Source organism: Gavialis gangeticus, unplaced genomic scaffold (assembly GCF_001723915.1).
Source record: "Gavialis gangeticus isolate Ggan-Ray unplaced genomic scaffold, GavGan_comp1, whole genome shotgun sequence".
In the NCBI taxonomy this organism is placed as follows: Eukaryota; Metazoa; Chordata; order Crocodylia; family Gavialidae; genus Gavialis; species Gavialis gangeticus.
Genome location: NW_017729001.1, coordinates 14,529,647 through 14,549,739, shown reverse-complemented (window position 1 = coordinate 14,549,739; position 20,093 = coordinate 14,529,647). Strand labels below are relative to the sequence as shown.

Here is a 20,093-nt window from a genome sequence, read left to right as displayed (position 1 = left end):
TACACAAACTGAATTTATTATTCACACTTGTATCAAGATATCACACTAAGATAGACCAAAAAGAAGTCCATGAGCATCAATCGAGGGCAGGGGAAAACACAACTATTTTCTACAAGGTGCACATCATGCTTATAGCAGAGCTCTTCTTGATACTTTATAGGAGAATTTTATCTGCTGCCCAGTGCCACAGTACTAAAAACAATAGAAAATACACATTTTTAAACACTAAAACTATGTTTAAATACTATTTACGTATGTGTACAAATGCACTTAGGAGATTTCTCTCTTAGATACAAATATGTCTTCTGATGAATTACTAAAGCCAATAATAGATGTTCAGTTAAAGGCACAATCAGATCTAAGCCCCAATCCTGACAATTGGACCTCATCCCATGCTTTAAATGAAATGTGTGGCTGATGCACTTTGGGGGCTGGGAGCGCACTGAAGAGGTCTCTGACGTGCTCCCATGACTCAGAGAACTCATGCACTGACCAGTGCTCCCAGCCTCGGAAGTGCACTGGAGTCTTGAAAGGCTCTGGTGTGATCCTAAGCCTAGGAGCACAAATCAGCTGACTAGCACTTGCAGCCCCAGGAACACACCAGCCACACATTCAGTTTAAGGCATGATGGGAACCAGCCACAAAATTATTACACATATTTCATGGCTTATTCCCTGTTTTATTGCATCATTAATTGCTCGAATGTGTGGCCAGGCTACCAGTTCAGACATGATTAGCTAGTTAATCAGGGGGCCTAAGATACTAGAACTACTTATGTCCACTTCACAGCCTGCTTCTGCTTCAGCAGACTCATAACCTGGAGAGTTAACAGCAATGTGGCGACAAGCACCTCAGTGCATATCCTTTCAGAGCACCTGAGGAAGTGAGCTCGGGCTCATGAAAGCTTCTGCTATATACATCTCTGATTTAGTCTGTAAGATGCAAATCTACCCTGCCTGCTACAAGCATATAAAATCCAGCGATTTTTAAAGCTGAAAATAATTTCACCGTTTCTAGTACCCAATTACACTTGGGCTAGGGACAGACATTCAAAAAGCCTGAGCCTAAATTGATTCCATCTTTGTAGGTTAGTCTAACCTGCAAAGCTTGAAACCATTTCATAGTTTCATAGTTTCACAGAAGTAGGGTCAGAGGGGACCTAAGCAGATCATCTAGTCCGACCCCCTGCCCTGGGCAGGAATGACTACAGGGCTCTCATGACCCCTACTAAATTTAAGCTCAAATGACCCCAGCTAGGTAGTTATCAAGCCTCCTTTTAAAGACTCCTAAGGTAGGAGCCAGCATCACTTCCCTTGGAAGCTGGTTCCAGATCCTAGCCGCCCTGACTGTGAAGTAGCGCCTCCTGATGTCCAGCCTGACTCTCAGTCAACTTGTGGCCGTTATTCCTTGTTACTCCGGGCAGTGCTCGGGGGAACAGGGTGTCACCCAATCCCCTCTGGTCTCCCCTGATAAGTTTATATATGGCCACCAGGTCCCCTCTCAGCCTTCTCTTGTGAAGGCTGAACAGGTTCAAGTCCCATAGCCTTCCCTTGTAGGGTCTGCCCTGCTGCCCCCTGGCCATGCGAGTGACCCTCCTCTGGACTCTCTCAATGCTGTCCTCATCCCTCCTGAAGTGCGGTGCCCAGAACTGAACACAGTACTCCAGCTGTGGCCTGACCAGTGCCACATAGAGGGGGAGGATCACCTCCTTGGACCTGCATCTGTGGATACGTGACAAGGTGCAGTTAGCCTTCCTAACCATGTCCTCACATTGGCGGCCCATGTTCATTTTGGAATTGACAATGACTCCAAGATCCCTTTCTGTCACTGTGTTTTCAAGAAGGGAGATCCCCAGCCTGTAGGTATGCTGCTGGTTCTTACTGCCCAAGTACAGCACCCTGCACTTGTCAGTATTGAATTCCATCCTATTCTCATTCGCCCACCCCTGTAACCTGTCCAGGTCCAGTTGTATCCTGTCCCTCTCTTCTAGTGTGCCCATCTCACCCCAAATCTTGGTGTCATCAGCAAATTTGAACAGGGTGCTTTTCACCCCCTTGTTCAAGCCACTGATAAAGAAATTGAACAGTGTGGGCCCAAGCCCTGGGGGACTCCACTGCCCACATCCCTCCAGGTCAAATATGACCCATCAACCACCACTCTCTGGGTGCAGCCCCCTAGCAAATTTGCAACCCATCTGACTGTGTAGGCATCAATGCCACAGTCGCCTAGCTTTTTAATGAGAATGGGGTGGGAGACAGTGTCAAAGCTCTTCCTGAAGTCCAGAAAGACTACATCCACCGCAACACCTGCATCCAATGATTTTGTGACCTGATTGTAGAAGGCCACCAGGTTGGTCTGACAGGATCTGCCCTTAATGAACCCGTGCTGGTTGCCCTTGAGCATCATCCCCTCTACTGGTCCTTCACATATGTGCCCCTGGATAATTTTTTCAAAGACCTTCCCCAGGACCAAAGTAAGACTAATGGGCCTAGTGCCTTCTTTTTGCTCCCTATGTATTTAAAAAAGGACTTTTTCATAGTTTCATAGTTTCTAGGGTTGTTGCTAGCCCTAGTTCCATCTCTGCCTTAGCTTTCCTAACAGCTCCCCTACAGACCCAAGCGATGGAGGTATACTCCTTTTTGTTGATAGCCCCCCCATCCACAGGATGTATGCCTCCTATTTGGCTTTCAGATGTTCCTGAATGCCTTTGGTGAGCCAAGGTGCCTTTTGGGCACACTTGCCCCCTTTGACTCGCGTTGGGACTGTCACCCTTTGGGCTCAGAGGATCATCTCAAGGAATGACCACTCGTCATGGACACCTAGTTCCCCTACTCTCTGGAACTGCAGTGTCTCTCCTACCAATCTCCTCAGCTCATTGAAATCGGCCCTCTTGAAGTCAAGGGCTACTGCCTTGCTGCAGGCCCTTGGCACCCTGTGCTGGAGGGTGAATTCCAGTAGGCGATGATCACTATCGCCCAGGTGGTCGAGGACCTGGAGTCCCCTCACCAGGTCATCGCCTGTGGCCAGCACCAGGCCAGCAGGGCATTTCCCCTGGTGGGACTGTGCACCTCCTGGGCTAGGTGGAGGTCTTGTATCCCAGCAAGGCACCTATGTGAGTGGTCAGACTGGCTGACTGCTCCTCCCAGGAAATGTCTGAGTAGTTTAGATCACCCATGATGACTACATCCCTCAACTTAACTGCCTCTGCAAGCTGACCCGAGAACTCCCAGTCCAGCTCTTCCCCCTGGTTGGGTGGTCAATAGTAGTCACCCACCATTAAGTCTCTTTCCCCATGACCCCCCTGTATTCTGACCCAGAGCACTTCAGCCTGCCCCTCCTCTGACCCCATCCTGTTAGTTGAGGGCATGTATTGCTCTTTGACATACAGCACCACATCCCTGCCTTTCCTCCCCGTTCCGTCCTGCCTGTATAGTCTGTAGCCCCTAATGTTTACCATCCAATCGTGGGTTGCATCCCCACCAGGTTTCAGTGAGCCCTACTATGTCTGGGTTTGTACTAGCTATCCGGAGGGTGAGTTCCTCCTGTTTGTTCCCCATACTTTGAGCATTAGTGTAAAGGCACTTAAGGCCTCCTGTCAGTGCAGCCCCCCCCCACCCCCAATTCCTAGGCCTGTCTGGACCCTTGTCACTTACCTGGGTACCTCTTGTGCTCATCACCTGTCTTGGCTGGGAGGTGTCCTCATGTCCTCCTGTGGCCCCATCCCTCGGCAAAGCTGGTTTAAAGCACACTATACAAGATTAGCCAACCTGGAAGAGAAGACACGCTTGCCCTTAGGGGAGAGGTGATGCCCATCCCACCCACGCATGCCCCCTGCGCAAAAATGTGGGTCATTTTCCAGGAACCTGAGGCCTCCCTGGTGGCACCAACTCCGAAGCCTCCAGTTCATCTCACTGATGCAGGCCTTGTGACGCTGCCCGCATATGCTGCAGGTTTTATTCTTAGGAAACTCTGTAGCTATGGAATGTGAGAAGGGTTATAACCAGAGATCCAGGTTTTCCATTTCCCATGGAAAAATGGAGAAAACCATGGATTCCCTGTTTTTATCAAAGAAAACACAGATTTCCCTTTTTAGCAGAGAAATCCAGGGATTGTCCACTTTTGCAAAGAGCTCTTGCAGGCTGGCACAGCTCCCATTCTATGTTCCTAATAATTATTGCTTTAAAAGGTGCTGACTCATTATCCAAAGCAAGAAAACATCAGAGGCAAAACCTTAGGACATCTTGCAATTAAAGTCTCAGCCAGTCTATTCCAGCTTAAACCAGTCTCTGGACTTTGCCTTTCATCAGTGCCCATTTTATTGCCCTTGACTCATTTCCTCCAATGGCTTATTGCTTGTCAGCTTTCTTTATGCCCCTAATTCCCTGACCTGGCATGGATGCAGATGGGTCATGACCCATCAAAATTATGGGCAGTTTCATCAGTAACCACTGTGATAATGACAAACTACGTATCAAGAACTTTGTGCCAAGGTAGAGAGGGTGTGAAGAAAGGGAGAGAGACAAACAGAAGGAGGGAGGGATGAGGCATTAAAATGTTATCTAAAACTCCTCTCTATATAAAGTGTGACTGGTCCCAGAACTAAAGAAACCATCAAGACAGACCTGACTGACAAGCTGAGATGCCTACCTTGCCATTCAAGCCGGTATACATTTCTCTTTTTTCCCAAATATAATTTGTGCAATACATCCTTTACTCCATTCTGCTCTTCTAAAGCCTTGTTGCATAAGCTCAGTACAGGGGTGGGGAAACCAATCCACTTATCTGAAATCAAATACAGTTAAAATAACAGTAGAAGTCATAAGATCAGATCTGAGAAATCAAATATATCACTGTTTTGTTTCACAGAGAATTATTAAAAGTAGTAATGAAGAATGGATTTGAGAGTACTCTTCCATTTTAAAGCAATGAGATACAACAGATGAAGACTAGCCAGAGGTGATCAGAGAGAAAGTAACTATGTGGCCTAAATAATTGATCTATGAAGAAGACTGAAAAGGGCTAAATAACTTGGATGAGTATGAGTACCATACATTAACTTGTATGGTACAAGTTAATGATCTATACTTTCCATGAAAGATCAAAACCAAAAGATGGAAAGGAATTATTTGTTTTGAGTAGCATAGGAGAGCATAGCAAGAAAAAATAGGATAAAAGTAGGAGGGAAAAAAGGGATTGTAGGATGACTATCAAGAAAAACCTTCCTTAAAATGAAATCTGTTACTAGAATAGCCACCCATTATGGCATTTGTAAAACAGACTGATCAAAGCTCTAGAAAATATGCTAGAGATAAGTTTGTAATTAAGAAGTTTCCTCCTGATGGTGGGGCTCCTGGTGAAGAGTTATTTAATTTGTGACACCAGTAGTGTGGGAGAAACTTGATGTTAGACATTATAAACCACAATCCATCCTATGTCTTTACCAACCAGGAGAGCATCAGGGTCTAATATATGAACAAAGTGCCAAAGTCATTCTTGATGTGACTGCACTGAAGTCAGCATTGTTACACCATGGATGAATCTGGCTCACTTTGTTTTCAAGCAGAAACTTCTTCAAATTATAAATTACTTTGTGTTAGTTTTACAGCCTTTGCTGGACACTGCCATCTGCAAGGATCTGTCCTGTAAGATATAAATGCTGCATTTTATCATCAGGGCACAGGATCATGAGGACCCACAATAATTGCCGTCGAGAAAGAAGAGATGATACTTCTCTCACAAAATTGTATTTGAGATATTTCTTAAAACTCCTATAGCCCATCAAAATCAGGAATGTCCTTCCTAACCATGAAACCAGGCTAGGCCCACTCAGACATTTTCTCCTTTCATTCAGGTTGCTGAACATAACAGTCAAGTAAGATAACAAGTGCATGAGACAGCTGGAGGAAGGGGGGAAAGAAGCTGTGTTTCAAGCCTACCCAGGGTGCCCAGCAGCTTGGGTATTACAAAACACTCACAGCTCTGTTGACCCTTTACCAGAGTTTAAGCAACCAAAGACCAAAGCACTGAAGTGTGACACGAGGCAACATGACACCACCGAAGGCTTACTCACTTTCCCAGAGATTTTCACACACTTCTTTCTTTCCTTCAGTACCCAGCTTTACTTGCCCTGTGCTGCCTCCTGACTCCTGGCTCCTAAGCAGGGATTTCTTCTGCTGGTACTCTGTGGTCAGGGGTTACTGTAGCAGAAAGAGCCATTATTCTGAATGTGACTGAATAGCCCGACAAGCCCTATGTTTTGTATCTCCCTGACAGACGATCAGCTGGAATCTCTTGCTCTTGGCCTTTGTCCTTGGCATCGGTGGGACTTTCCAGTATGGGTTACAAGTCTCGATCATAAACCCTCCTGCTGAGGTAAGCAAAAACTGCAAAGAAAATGAACAAATAGCTTTTCAATCCAGATTCTTTCACCCATTTCTCCTGGCCTGTCTCAGAACACTTTTGGCTTCTGCTTCCAATACTTGTGGCCCTGGTAAACATCATAGTTTTTCTACCACTGAGCTGGAAAGTAAAGGAAGGCTCTGGGGAATTCATAGCAGTGGGCACTTTTCCATTCCTCAGCCCTCGACCAGACCTTTAGATCAACGTTTCTCACCTTTTCTAGACTCAAGGCACTCCTCAGTAGACTCAAGGCACCCCTTGGAAAATGCCAGGTCTTACTTTTCACTTGGTTTTTCACTATAGAAAAATAATAGAGCAATTCTTCTGTCACTATGAACTCAGAAAGACCACAACAGGTGAGAGTGTTTTTAACAATATGGATTCCTATTTAAAATCTCCGGATTTATCTCGGAAGTTATGTTTGCACACCTAGCAATGCTAATACTGCGTGGCACCCCCATGGCACCCTTCAAAAGCTCCCAAGGGAATCACTGGTCTACAGTGCATGGCCTTTTCCTCTCTCGTGAAGTATAAGGTCCCTTGTATCCAATTTTATTTCATCTTTTTAGCTAAGTGCTGGTCATAGGTGCAAAAAGTTTTAGGATCAGAACTGGGTATGACACTGGCATCAAGGGGCAGGAGCAAGGTACTTGCCTTTGGAAAAAGAAAATTAGTGTGGTAGGTGAGACTGCGAAAGGGACTTAGAAAGATATCAACATTTAAACTTGAACTTTATTACTTATCACCAGTTTTACAGTAGCATGTAGGAACCCCAAGCAAGAAGCAGGTCCTTATTCTGCTGTGTACTGGACAGTCAAGTAATAAAGAGGACAGAATTTGCCTTTAGAAAGCAAAGAGTCAAGGGAAGAAATCCTGGACCCACTTCAATTTATGGAAATGTTGCCATGGATTTCAGCACAGCCTGGATTTCATCCAAGGCGTCAGACAGAATATAACAGGTGGATAAAACAGAGAAGCGGGAGTGGTTAGAAAGATCAGATAACAAAACAAGGAGAGTTTATCAGATTAACAGAGGTCAGGTCACTACTTGCCCAACAATATATATAACTCATATTTAATATTGATATCTACTACTGTTCTTTGCACTTTGTGGATGAAATGGTGGCACCACTGAAGTAAACAACAAAAGTCCCATCATTTTCACTGGGCCCATGATTTCACCCCAGGTGTCATGACTACATGAAATAAAGAGAATATGTTATTCAAAAGAAGAAAAGTTGATCAAATCCAATTCTTTCTGTTTTCGTTCCAAGCACATTAAGAGCTTCATCAGTGAGATTTGGCTGGAGAGATACAGCTTTCCTCTTAGTGACAAGAGAGTCACATTACTGTGGTCCTCCATCGTGTCCATTTACAGTATCGGGGGGCTGCTGGGCTCCACGTATGCTGGATATTTTTCTATTCGATTCGGAAGGTAAGACAAATCTTTGTATGAGTCTATTTCTACTTACTCCAGTGACTGCAAAAACAAGTGACTCATGTCCTAAAGGAAACAGGCTGGCTGCAGACCCCAATGTCCTTTATCATGATTCACCCAAAGCACCATAAGCTTCTGCCATAAAGAAAGGAAGTAGTTCAGAATGGCAGTAAGGTGAAAAATTTAATCTTATCCATTAGGAATTTCAATAGAAATGTTCAAAGAAGCCAGGTTGAGTTTAGGGGATACTTCAAGCGGGATCCTTATGAGATAGTCTCACCTTTACCAGTGGTTTACCAAAGTTCATCCTCCCATCTAAATATAGACTCATATTGCAGCACGGCACACATGAACAGTGCTCTCAAAAGCTGCAGCTGGCTTTTCACTCTGTGAAAGACAGTTGTTCTTTCCCCATGCCTTCTAGGCTCAAGTTGGTTGTGAGTATGGTATTATTACAGTGAAATGCATCCCAGAATCTTTAGCTGATTAAACATGTAACTGTTGTTGAACGGTCAGGGAATGACACGCTCAGTATCATTATACTCAAGTTTCTTTCATACAAATTTCAGGAAGAAAGCCATGCTGTTCGTCAACATCCCTGCCCTCCTTGGTGCAGCTCTGATGGGATTCAGCAAGGTATTTGGATCCTTTGAGATGATCCTGCTTGGCAGATTCTTCTCTGGAGTCTGTGCAGGTACATTTGCATACACCTTGTACTGATCTAAAAGGCACCTGACACCACCACAGTATTCCCCCATGAAGAAGTAAAGGGGCCTACCATGCCTGATTATTTGAGCCTGGGACCTTTTAAAAATCTCTCTAAGGTACCACACAAAGTTATGGTTCTATATGGACTTTAAATTAAGTAAATGATAACAGTAACAGTTAATAATGTACAACCTTTGCATGTCTCCTATTCTTCTAAGTCAGAATTTAACATATATAATATGGGCAGCAAAGCACTGAAAATGTCAAAATATGCCCAGTATTTTTAGAAAGATGCTCACTCAATAGTAAACCAACCTTTGATGTAGCTTTTCATACGGAACTGCCCTGTCAGATATTCTGTCTCTATCTTTGCAGGTTTAGGTCTGAATATTCATCTCATGTATGTTGGAGAATGTGCTCCGAAGAAATTGCGTGGAGTCACCGCTATAACAGCTTCTACAGCCATCGCCATTGGAAAATTTGTAGGATTTGCCATCGGACTTGAGTAAGGAGACCTGAGGCTTATTTTTCTTTTCTTTTTTTTCTTCCTACTAAAATATAAGAACATATTATGTAAGGCTCCTGAAAGATAATTTAGCATCCCATGCTTCTCAGAGTATTCCAGGAAGCTAGTCTGCCAGACTGAATGAGTGTAGCCCAGGTTACTAAGTCCTAACTGAATGGGGAATAAAAATATTATGCAACTATGAATTCCTGAAGGTCTTTGTTTCAACCACCATGAGCTTTCTAGCAAAGGAATGAAGTAGATCAATCAAGATCATCATAAACCTTACAAAAAAAGAACATATTTAATAGATTTTAGTACATATTTGGTGCGATATCTGAAATAGCTACAATACTTCTAAAATTGGATTTTGCTTTTTTCTTAGAAGGTAGAAGGTATGAACTAGACCCTTCAATCTATCAAATTTTATTTCAAAAGGACACAAATATATACAAACTCACCAGCTCAGGCAAATACATACTCACCTGTGCACACCCTACCTGATGCATGCTTTTTTAATAACTACTACCCTGTACTAAGGAGCCACCGTACAGGCATACCCACATCTGTGTCAGACTCACTGCAGGTGTGAGCTGATCTATAAACTGGGTGTTAAATGGCAGACTCCATCTTGGATGGAACATCCAGGTACATCCTTGGAATAGGAAACAGCACATCAGCATCTCCTGTACTTCCAAATACTTGCACGGATAGTCTCTTTTGGGCCTTCAGCTCCAGGGTAACCAATCAATACTGCTATATTTACATGTATGCAGACTGCCACAAACTACCATAATTCAGGTTCTCTTACTGCTGTACTTCTGTTTCAGAGAAATTCTGGGAGCAAAAGCTCTTTGGCCCATTCTCATGGGGGCCAGTGCAATCCCAGCACTAATCCAGATGGTGACACTGCCTTTTTTCCCTGACTCTCCACGTTACCTTCTAATCGACAAAAAGGACAAAGAGGGTTGTATCAAAGGTACAAAAATATGTCCTAAGTACTATCTTTAGCAAAGTTGGGCTGTTTCCTTAACAAATCCTTGGGCTACAGTTTAAAAGTATAATTACTAGGCAAACCACACAACATGTACAGAGTGGAGAATAAAACCCTGGTTTCTTTTAGCTCCAAATCCTAAACCCTCTGTATTTGAGGTAAGGATCTCTTCTACACTAGCATTAATTTTTCCCTTATTCTGTCAGGCACCTGAGGGTGACATGATCACACACACATACATGTGCATATGAATGTGATGAAATTAACTTGTATTAATAAGCACTGGAGTTTATTGCTTCTGGGGGCCATATTTACACATGCTGCAGGGGAGCTGGCTGGGATCATGAAGGTGCTTCAGTGCAGGGCTACCTGGCAGGCAGCCCCCACAGTGAAACACCCTTGTGCCCCAGCCAGCTGGGGCAATGTCTACATGTGTGCTGGTGTCTACACGTGTTTTTTACTCTGCAGCAGGATAGTACTTGTATTTACAAGTACTATCCTGCTGCAGAATAAATTCATTTACTCCAGCATGATAAGGGCGCACATTTAGATACATGGCATTTCCTGTGCAGCTAATTAATCTGCTGTGCAGTAGATGTCTTGTGTAGATGTGCCCAGAGTATATTACAAACTTCGTGTTAGCCCATAACCTTCTGTCTCATAATAGCTAGGGGCAGATACAGTATGTTCAGGACCTGTATAAGATGCCAAATTTACACTATTTAGTTGTAACCTTTTACTATCATGCCACAGAAAACAATCCATTATGACCACTCTGCCTCTTCTGTAATTCTTTAAGTGTAGTTCTGAATACAAGTATTAATTTATATTAAAAAAACAATGATCAAGCAGCCTTGTGCTATTATCTCTTTTTACATATTGAAAGCTGAAACTCTGAAGAAAGAAAGATTTCTTAGCGGAAAACTCATTTTTCCTAGAGCTCTGTGTTTTGGGGTTTGCATTGGCCTCCCTGATGCAGGGGGATTTCTTTGTTGAGCAGAAAAGGGCTCTGAGCAGGTCTGGTGAGAGTTCTCAGACTTGGGTTTGATTTTCACTGAAATGCCAGAAGCAGCTACTGACTTACAGGAAGACCAATATCAAGATTGTGACCAGAAGGATAAACATAAACTAAAGAAAATATCCTACTTGCTCAAAGATGCCTTTTTAAAATAATCTGTAGTTAACATGAGAAAACTACAGCCAGAGTGCAAGGAAAAGGTATTCTGAATCATCATATAATTTAATAAATGAATGTAAATGTGGAGGGACTAAATACAGTATTTTATACTAGATCTTTCTTTTTTCCTTTGGATAGCTATGAAACAGCTTTGGGGAGACAATGACCATGTGGCTGAAATAGAGGACATGATAGTGGAACAAGAAATCATCAATGGAGAGAAGGCAAAGAGTGTTTTGGATCTCTTCAGGGACCAATCTGTCCGCTGGCAGCTGATCACTCTCTTTCTCGTCTGTTGCTGTTTGCAATTAATTGGTATCAATGCAGTAAGTGTACTACTTTTCTCATACTTCCTCTCATCTAGATTCCTGATGATTCATAAATTAAAAGGATGCTTTGGAAACAGTAGTGAATTGTCATTTGTGAAGCAGATATGGGTGTAATAAAAATGAAAGAACTAAATTACTTTCCAGGAAAGGCCTACGGAGAATGGGGAGTATGGCGTGGACAAAGAAAGGTAGCCCATACAATGCCATCTGAAGACTTGTTCATTAATAGTTTATGGTGTTATCATGAAGAGTAAATGCAATCTGGGGCAGAATTCAATGATCCTTCATGTGCCTAAATAGCCTTTCCGGCACTTAGGCACAGTTTGTGATACTCATGCAGTATGGGCACAAAAGCATCCATACAGCTACTGCACATGCTCACTAGGATACACAGTGGTTGGGCAGATACGTATGCATGGATCTGCATACCTGGGTGCAATCTGGTGTTTAGCCCCAGCAGCAGAGTGCTCAAGTCATTGGCCCAGAAAGCAGGAGACCTAAACCCCAAGGCCCCTCATCCAGGAGAGGTTTATGTTCCTCTCACTTTACAGGAACAATGATCGAACCATCTCACCACAGGTTGGGCATTACCCAGGTAGTTCCTCAGTGCTCCTTTTGAAGCCAAGCCATCATACATTGCATTTAATAGTCATTGGATAAAATGAATGAAAAAGGGTAACGAAAATTTCTGCTTCTTTGGGAGCCAGAGTCTAGGCTAGAACCCGAGACACATTCCTTTTGGAGGTAGTAGCCATATCATTAAGCCACACACCCTCTAGCTTGTTTAATTATTGGCCCTAGATCTCTCCCTCTCTTTATGCCCGAGGAGCCAGTTTAAAAAGCAGAGCTGAAGAAAGGAGTTGATAATGCCTGATGGAAACTCTGCTCCTTTGGTTTACTAGATTAAGTTTAGGCAGTAACAGCAAAGAGAATAATACTGCATTCTGTAAAAGTTTGGGGTTTTTTTTTCTTATGGGTATGGCTTATTGCTTTCTCTTTTTCCAGGTTTATTTTTATGCATATGACATCTTCATGAAAGCTGGAATTTCCGTCTCTCAAATCCGTTATGTCTCTCTGGGAACTGGTATCACTGAGGTTATCACCACTATTCTTTGTGTAAGTTGTTTTTGAGCAGAACTGTTTTGCAGAGATACCTATTTCATTTTATTTAATGATACTGTTTAAAGCAGTTTGGGGAAACAAAATAATAATGATGTCTTGCACTTGATATTGTTTATACAAACATTACAATCTATTTAGCAAAGATGTGTATTATTAACCCTTTTATAGATGAGACATTACACTGAAAGTGTCCTACCTCCCAAGCACATGTACATGAAGCAAAATTCTCAGTAGCTATTATTGAGGATGTTTCTGCTTTTTATCTTTACTTTTCCTTCTGCTGCCTTTTCATGTTCTTTGATCCTCTATTGCTGATAATTTTTTATTGGTTCCACAGGGTTTCCTTATTGAACGTGCAGGAAGGAAGTCGTTGCTTTGGACAAGCTATGCAACTATGGCCTTGGCCTTAGGGCTTCTCACAGCCACTCTCTCACTGCAGGTAAGGTCCCAGCTCATCTATGCACCTGAGCAATGATTTCTACAACTGTGTTTCCTTATGTTGCCACTACTGCTTCCACCTTCAAAACACCTGCTTTTTAACTCTGATTAGAATGACATATTTGGGTAATCACCTCACTGAAGATGACTTGTCACAGAGCACATGAGCAACAGACTGCAGCCAATGGCTTGATTCAGCTGCAGGGCTCCCATTCATTTCTGTTCTCTGCCAGTTTCCATTTTGCTATTTCTCTGTTGTTCATGATGCAGAAGAAGCTTGATTAACTGGAAATGTTCAGATGCAGTGTGGATTGAGCTTGTTTTAAAGGAGTTGTATGATACAAAATTTCTCATTTTAAGTGCTTTTGATTCCCACTACAGGAGAGATCCTACTGGATACCGTATTGCTCCGTTGTGCTCATCTTTATTTTTATCATGAGTTTTGGAATTGGACCAGGTTGGTATTTTAGAGCTGAATTACCTAGGTACCTTCTTTCTTTCCTCCAAAACAACATTTAGGCTGCAAACTACAGGGCTTTTCAGACTCTGCTAATTCTGTCTTGGCCGGCATTCCCTTTAGGGCTGGGGTGTTAAATCACATGGACACAGGGGTCAGATGAGTAGCATGGGGCCAGTCTGTGGGCCAGATGAGTAGTGTGGAGCCAGTTGGCAGGCCAAATTGGGCCCACAGACTGGTCTCACATGCTGAATCCAGCTCAGGGGCTGTCTGATGCAGATACTGCAAGCAGTGGCAGTCCACCCCTGTGTGTACTGTATGCAGCGCGTGCACCGGATCTGGCCTGATCTGGCTCACGGGGCTGGTCCAGGCATGCACTGCATACAGCGTGAGGAGTCTCGTCTGAGACCCACAGGCAGTACCGCAAGCCAGATGATAAGGCTTCATGAACCAGATTCAGCCCCTAAGCCATATGTTTGACATGCTTGCTTTCATAGGTCTGATATTGGGCAAGATATCAGGAGTGTTTCACCTTCTGAAACACTCCTAAACCACTCCTCACTCTGACTGTGACAGGCACTTAAATAATTGTAAATCCCTTTCATCTAGCATATCTATGCTAGTTTATATTGTGAATCATGTGGGTACTTGAAATATATCTTCAGAGCATATAAAGATGTAGGTTTTCATTGAGGTATATAATGTAGCACATGATACAGAAATATCTTTCTAGGTTTCTACATTTTCTTTGTTCTTTCTTTTTTTTTAGCTGGAGTGTCGTGTCCCCTGCCCACAGAAATCTTCATTCAATCATACAGACCTGCTGCCTATGTTTTCTGTGGTGCCTCAAACTGGATCCAACTCTTCATCATTGGATTGGTGTTCCCTTTCATTGTGGTGAGCAAAGCAAGCATTTTTGCTTAGAAAGGGGGGTAGTGCTAGAAGATGCTAATTTAAATGAAGCTTCAGCACACGAAGCTTAGAGCAAGCATCACACAAGCAAACAGGGCTGGCTTAGATGGAATTTTACAGAGTGATGATGGCTTTTTTAAATCTTTATTTGATACTTAGCCATTGTCCACTAGGAACCCAGGAGGCTACTCTAGGTGCCAGACATGGTTAGAACTAGAGAGAGGTAAACCTGAAAAGGTGTGGTTCAGACAAGCACTCAAACATTGAGACGGCTATCTGAATCTCCTCAAGCCCTTCCTGCTCCCCTTGTGAGAATGGATGTCAACCTATTTGTTTCTAGCAGCTCCTGCAGCACTGATAAGCACCAGGCAAGCCAAGGCCACGGCCGCCATGAACCCGTGCTGGAACATTTTTCATATCCCTGTGCAGATTCTATACAGGGGCAAAGGGCAGCTAGGGAGGGTCACTGGAGTATAATGTAGTATCCCAACCACTAAATCAAGCACTGACATTTGACCTCAGTACTTTTTCCTGCCATGGCAGGGGGTTGGACGTGATGATCTGCTCAGGTCTCTTCCAAACCTACTAACTATGAAAGACTGCTGAACAGGCAATTTCTTTACTTAAAATGAGGAGGGAAAAATTAGTCTGAATCTTAGAAATGGGGACCAGATACTGAGCTGCCACCAGTGCTGCTGTACTGATTTATACCAGCTCAGTACCTGGTCCTGGTTTTTCCAAAACTGTTTCCAAAAAGGAGAATGAACTTGAAACCATTTGTATTAACTAAAGTCTCTCTCTTTTTTTTTCCTCATGCAGGATGGTCTTGGCACTTATTGTTTCATCTTTTTCTTACTGTATAGCTTGTTCATGGCTATTTTTGTCTTTCTGGTTATGCCAGAGACTAAAGGAAAGACTATGTTACAAATCAGGGAGGATTTCAACTGTCTGAACTATCGGGGAAAGAAGAAACCTACAGATCCGGAGAAGGATGGCCATATGGTCATCGCTACACGACTCTAAGATTAAATGGCCCAGAGTTATTTTGTTCTTATGTGCAGTACAGCAGTGCCCAGAAGTGTCAATCAGGGATTGGAATTCTTTTGTACTAGGCACCATATCAACATGAATTTAAAAAAAAAAACAGCTCCTGCCCCTAAGGGCAAAGGATAAACTCCATTTTCTACTCCAAAAGCTCAACTTTGAGCTGAATAAAATCCTGTAGAGAATAAAATAAAAACACAACACAAAGTATAATGAAAGAAAATCTAAGCCAGTGTCAGCAAGCAGCCGTTGTGCTGTCCATACGTGTTCTGGCTAAGATCAAGTGTAACATAATATACTGCCTTCATGCCTGGAAACAGGGTTAGTAAAGGACTAAGCAATAGCTGTCACACAACCACTGATTACTAAACATGAATCTGGCATTGGAGAAAAATTGTAGAAATTTCAATTGTTCAGCACATTTGTAAAATAGCAACAAACAGGAAGGTAGGACTTTCTATTTGATACAATCTGCTGCTATTTTTCATGCTTTCTTAAGTAAGTATTGTGAACTGTTGTTTATATCACCTAAGTACATATTCCCAAGAGGGGGGAACTTATAGTATTTTTATCTATCCCAGTTACAGAAAAGTATTTTGTCTGTCAGTGGTGTAGGTTGTAGCTGTGTTGGTCTGACTCTAAGGACATAGGCAGACAAGGTTCTTTGGGTAAATCCAATATCTTTTATTAGACCAACTCAAATAGTTGGAAAAATTCTTCTTAGCAAGCTTTTGGGCACAAACACCCTTCATCAGGCTGAGTGAACATTGACTGAGCCCATAGCCACACCTGTACGTATGTATACAGCGTCAGTGCCAAAGAGACAAAAACCCTCAAGCCAGGATGCTCGTAGACTGCTTGTGACAACTTTCCCAGCTCAGCTAAATGGATGCTTGTACGTGTCCATGCATGTGGCAAAAGCTGATACATTTTTAAAAATCTGGTCTGAAAGAAGGAAGGAACAACTTGACTGGGCAAAGCACTGAAATACAGCCTGCTGCATCTGAACAAAAAACCCTGTTTCCAAACCAGCTGTGAAAAATGGGGATATGGCATCTGCCGTGGACCAGGCTGCAAAGCATTAAGTGCCCTGACAGGCTCTGTGCCGTGTAAGCAGTGCACAGTCTGACCGAGCTGCAGAACAAAGCCACGTCAAAAGACAGGAGAATGCGAATGTGCTAGTCCACAGTAAGCAGCTTTCTCTTCACCAGAAACTATGGTAAGACTGTGCAACTTCCCCTCGGACTTGAATTAATAGTTAGTGCTGGTGCAGAACAGCAACCGCAAGGGATTCTGGGAGATTTAATTAGTGGGACTCATTACCTACAAGACTTCCTGCCATTCAGCATCTACTGAGAAAACTCCATTCTGGAGTGTTTCCTTGTCTCTCCAGTTCTCTGGATACTTTATATTCTCACTCCAAAAGAGTTGAGGGGTAAGAAGGAATCACATTTGTTTTCTACATTTCCAGAAAAAGTGTACAGAAAAAGATGAAAACAAATCAGAAAAATTAAAAAAAAAAACAACTGACTGTTGCCTTGGCAAGTGGAATTTATAACATTTAACACTTTGGGTCATTTTATGCTCATATCTTCACAACAGAGTGTACAGATCTCATACAATGTGCCTGAAGCCCTCACAAGCACAGTGGCCCTCCCCAGCACAAGCACCTTTCCTACTAGCATAGTTTACAGGGAGCTGATGGGCAGAATACCTGAATCTCGCTGCATTTTGTTCACCAGACAGACCTAATTTCTAACATAGTAGTTTTGAGCCTCTAGTTTCTGGTCCCACTCTCCTTTTCTTTTTAATGATCTTAATACAATCCTTGCATGGTCTCAAGTACTTTATTGTTAGGCCTAATTCAATTTTATCAACTCCAGTTTCTCCTTTCATAAATAACAGTAATTGTAACAAGCTTTTAGACTTTTGGTATCTTGAGCAATTTGAAGTACATGCCCTGCAATAATGTTCTTTTCACATAAAAATGTGAGCGCAGCCTACAGTAAAAGGAATAATAACAAAGTATAAGGGGCTGGATCAATGACATACTGTGGGTCTCCAGCGCCGGGGGGCCAACACTTGCTTTTGTGCCCTCCCCCAGCCCCCGTCCATCTCGTTGCAATACTCAAAGTCACATCACATGATAAGAACGATGAAGGGCCCGGCCAGCGCCCGCCCCAGCCCAACACCCAGGGGGCCATGGCCCCCATCCCCCTCAGTCTGCCACCGGGTCAGATATGTTTTGGGTGAGAAGTCTGGCCAAAGGCATCTAATTCCTATACTTCCTCTGCTAATAGTTAGGGTTAGAAAGGTATTTAGGTTCCTAGAAGATGTGGACAGACACTAAAATAGGTTAAGAACCTAAATCTCATGGAAAGAGAAGAAGAGGTAGTTGCCTACCTTAGGCAAACTTGCAGTGGCCAGACTTTCGAAGATCTTTAATGTCTGAAGGCCCAATTTAATGTTCAGTGTGATTTTTAAAAGTACCCCAGGACCTAACTCTCTTTAAAAATGTGGCTAGAGGTGACTATCTGAATGTTTAAGCTCTTCTGTGTTTTTAAATAAAGTAAGCCCCAGGTCCATGCATTTCAGTCCTCTGAAAGACTTAATATGCTCACCTCCCTTGGGCTTCAATGGCGTTTGAGGGCACTCATATTTCTTAGTTCATGACACTCAGGGTGAAATTAACTCTCTGTCTTAGATCCTCTTTCCTCACAGTCAACCTGCACCGAATTTCACACTATGACACAACAGTCTGGTACTGACTTAGATCCTGGTCTGTCTCTCCAAACATTACAGCAAGTGACCTATCTGATCCTACTTAGTCAATCCAACTTTTCACCTACTTCCCTCCCTTACGTAATTTTGTCAGCAAGTGGAGCAATGTTCAGCGTAACATTAACACAACAACCAGCTAAAATGGATTTTGGAGGATAGGTTAAGTGAGTACTTATAAGTCTGAAATACCTCTATCCAAGAAAGGTATGTATCCAAACTAGGCACTTTTCATTAATTTCCAGAGCTTGATCAAATGGGTCATTCATTAACACAATATATTTCTGACAGTTATTGATCTCAGCATCAGTTTTGTAACAATTGTCTTTCTAGCAACAGGTTAAACCCTAGCAGGATAGATCCAGCCCTTTTTTCCTTCTTAGGAAGATAAATTTATCATCATGATAGGGTTGCTGTCTTTTAGGAGTGTGCAAAGTGGACCCTATTCAATTTGGATTCAGATTTGGCCCGAATCAGGGACAGTGATTCGATTCGTTGATTAAGATCACTGTCCCTGATTTGATTCAGTTTGGATGCTGATTCAGAGAATCAGAGATTCGGACATAGACACAGCTTTAAAAGTTTTTTCTACATACCTCGAGGTAGCAGAATGGCTTGTGAATGCTGAGATGCTGGGGCGCATGGAGCATCCCACAGGATAATCAGCTGCAGGGGGACCCTGGGTGCCCCCCCAGGCCCAGGAGGTACCAGTTGCCGAGCCAGGGGAGCACAAGGGGTCCCCAGCATGCTCCCCAGTGGACCTGGAAATGGATCGGAAGTGCTTCTGGTCCACTGCTGGGTCTGCTGTCGAGCGCGCTGGGGAGCCCCCTGTGCTTCTTTGGGACACTCCATGCACCACGGCATCACAGCACTCACGAGCTCCTGCTACCTAGAGGGAAGTAGAAAAAACATTTAAAGCTGTGTCTATGTCTGAATCTCTGAATCTTTCTGAATCTCTCTGAATCTTTCCAAATCAATTTGGAGGGTTCCAGCTGGATTTGGAGAGATTAAAGCATCCTCTGGTTCGATTCAGATTTGGAGATTCGGCCACTGAATTGAGCCAAATGTCTGCTGAATTGAATCAGGGACCGAAGCTTCGCACAGCCCTACTCTCTTCCCCATGTAAACATTAAAGCATGGGGAGGGGAAATGTGGGAGAAGATACAAATGAGATATTTAGGCATGAGACCTGGGATGAAAATGGACAAACAGTGTGGAAGGGAAGAGAAAATGATATCTGAAATGGAGAGAAGGTGGATCTGTGCAGAGCCTTAGTAAGATTTGAAGTCCAAACTTGATACAAAAGGTAAAAGCAAAGCAATGCATGGAAGTCAGCAAGGGAAGTAAAATAGAGTAGCAGATGAGGAAATTTATTTAGAAAACAGTATTTTGTATAAATGAAACGAGGAAAAGATGAGATAGGTAGATGCCTGAAAGATAAAGGCTGTGATAAAGCAAGGAAACACAAATATGAGGACAGGGAGTTCTGTAGTATGAACAGATAGGAAACATTTATTTTGGGCCTTCTGTAAAAGACAAAGTGAGAAAATCTGAAAAATTATTTGATATAAGGGAAAAGACAGAAAGGGGTTAAATAAAACATGGAGATATCATTCCTGGTTGGTGCTAAGGATGATGGAGTAATCACAAAACAAAGAACAGCAGGAGTGGTAAAGGTATGGGCAGAAAGATGAAAAGCTCAATTTTCAAGATTTTAGCATGCTGTATGGCAGCAAAACATTTAGTCATATATAATCAAGATGAATTAGTGATGTGAGGTCAGATGGTGAAG

General features: G+C 42.9%; 1 protein-coding gene and 1 long non-coding RNA gene across 4 annotated transcripts in view; one reads left to right on the top strand and one right to left on the bottom strand.

Annotated features, from left to right (window-relative positions):
- Nucleotides 1-3,700, bottom strand: LOC109290650. Its single transcript, XR_002095643.1, has 2 exons — nt 3,662-3,700; nt 1-192 (listed from the first exon to the last, which is right to left on the bottom strand). It is a non-coding gene; the product is annotated as an uncharacterized LOC109290650 (long non-coding RNA).
- An 863-nt stretch (nt 3,701-4,563) lies between these two features.
- Nucleotides 4,564-20,093, top strand: part of LOC109290410 (solute carrier family 2, facilitated glucose transporter member 11-like) — a 38,716-nt gene continuing 23,186 nt past the window's right edge. The window contains exons 1-12 of one of the 3 annotated variants that reach the window (XM_019506903.1): nt 6,007-6,176; nt 6,274-6,372; nt 6,969-7,045; nt 7,674-7,834; nt 8,407-8,531; nt 8,921-9,050; nt 9,881-10,029; nt 11,360-11,547; nt 12,556-12,666; nt 13,010-13,111; nt 13,492-13,567; nt 14,337-14,464. In XM_019506903.1, the coding sequence (XP_019362448.1) occupies nt 7,016-7,045; nt 7,674-7,834; nt 8,407-8,531; nt 8,921-9,050; nt 9,881-10,029; nt 11,360-11,547; nt 12,556-12,666; nt 13,010-13,111; nt 13,492-13,567; nt 14,337-14,464 (1,200 nt within the window). In that variant the 5' untranslated portion in view covers nt 6,007-6,176; nt 6,274-6,372; nt 6,969-7,015. Of the gene's footprint in view, nt 4,664-5,861; nt 5,958-6,006; nt 6,177-6,273; nt 6,373-6,968; nt 7,046-7,673; nt 7,835-8,406; nt 8,532-8,920; nt 9,051-9,880; nt 10,030-11,359; nt 11,548-12,555; nt 12,667-13,009; nt 13,112-13,491; nt 13,568-14,336; nt 14,465-20,093 lie in introns of those variants that run through there. The other 2 variants (XM_019506902.1, XM_019506901.1) reach the window with 2 other exon arrangements.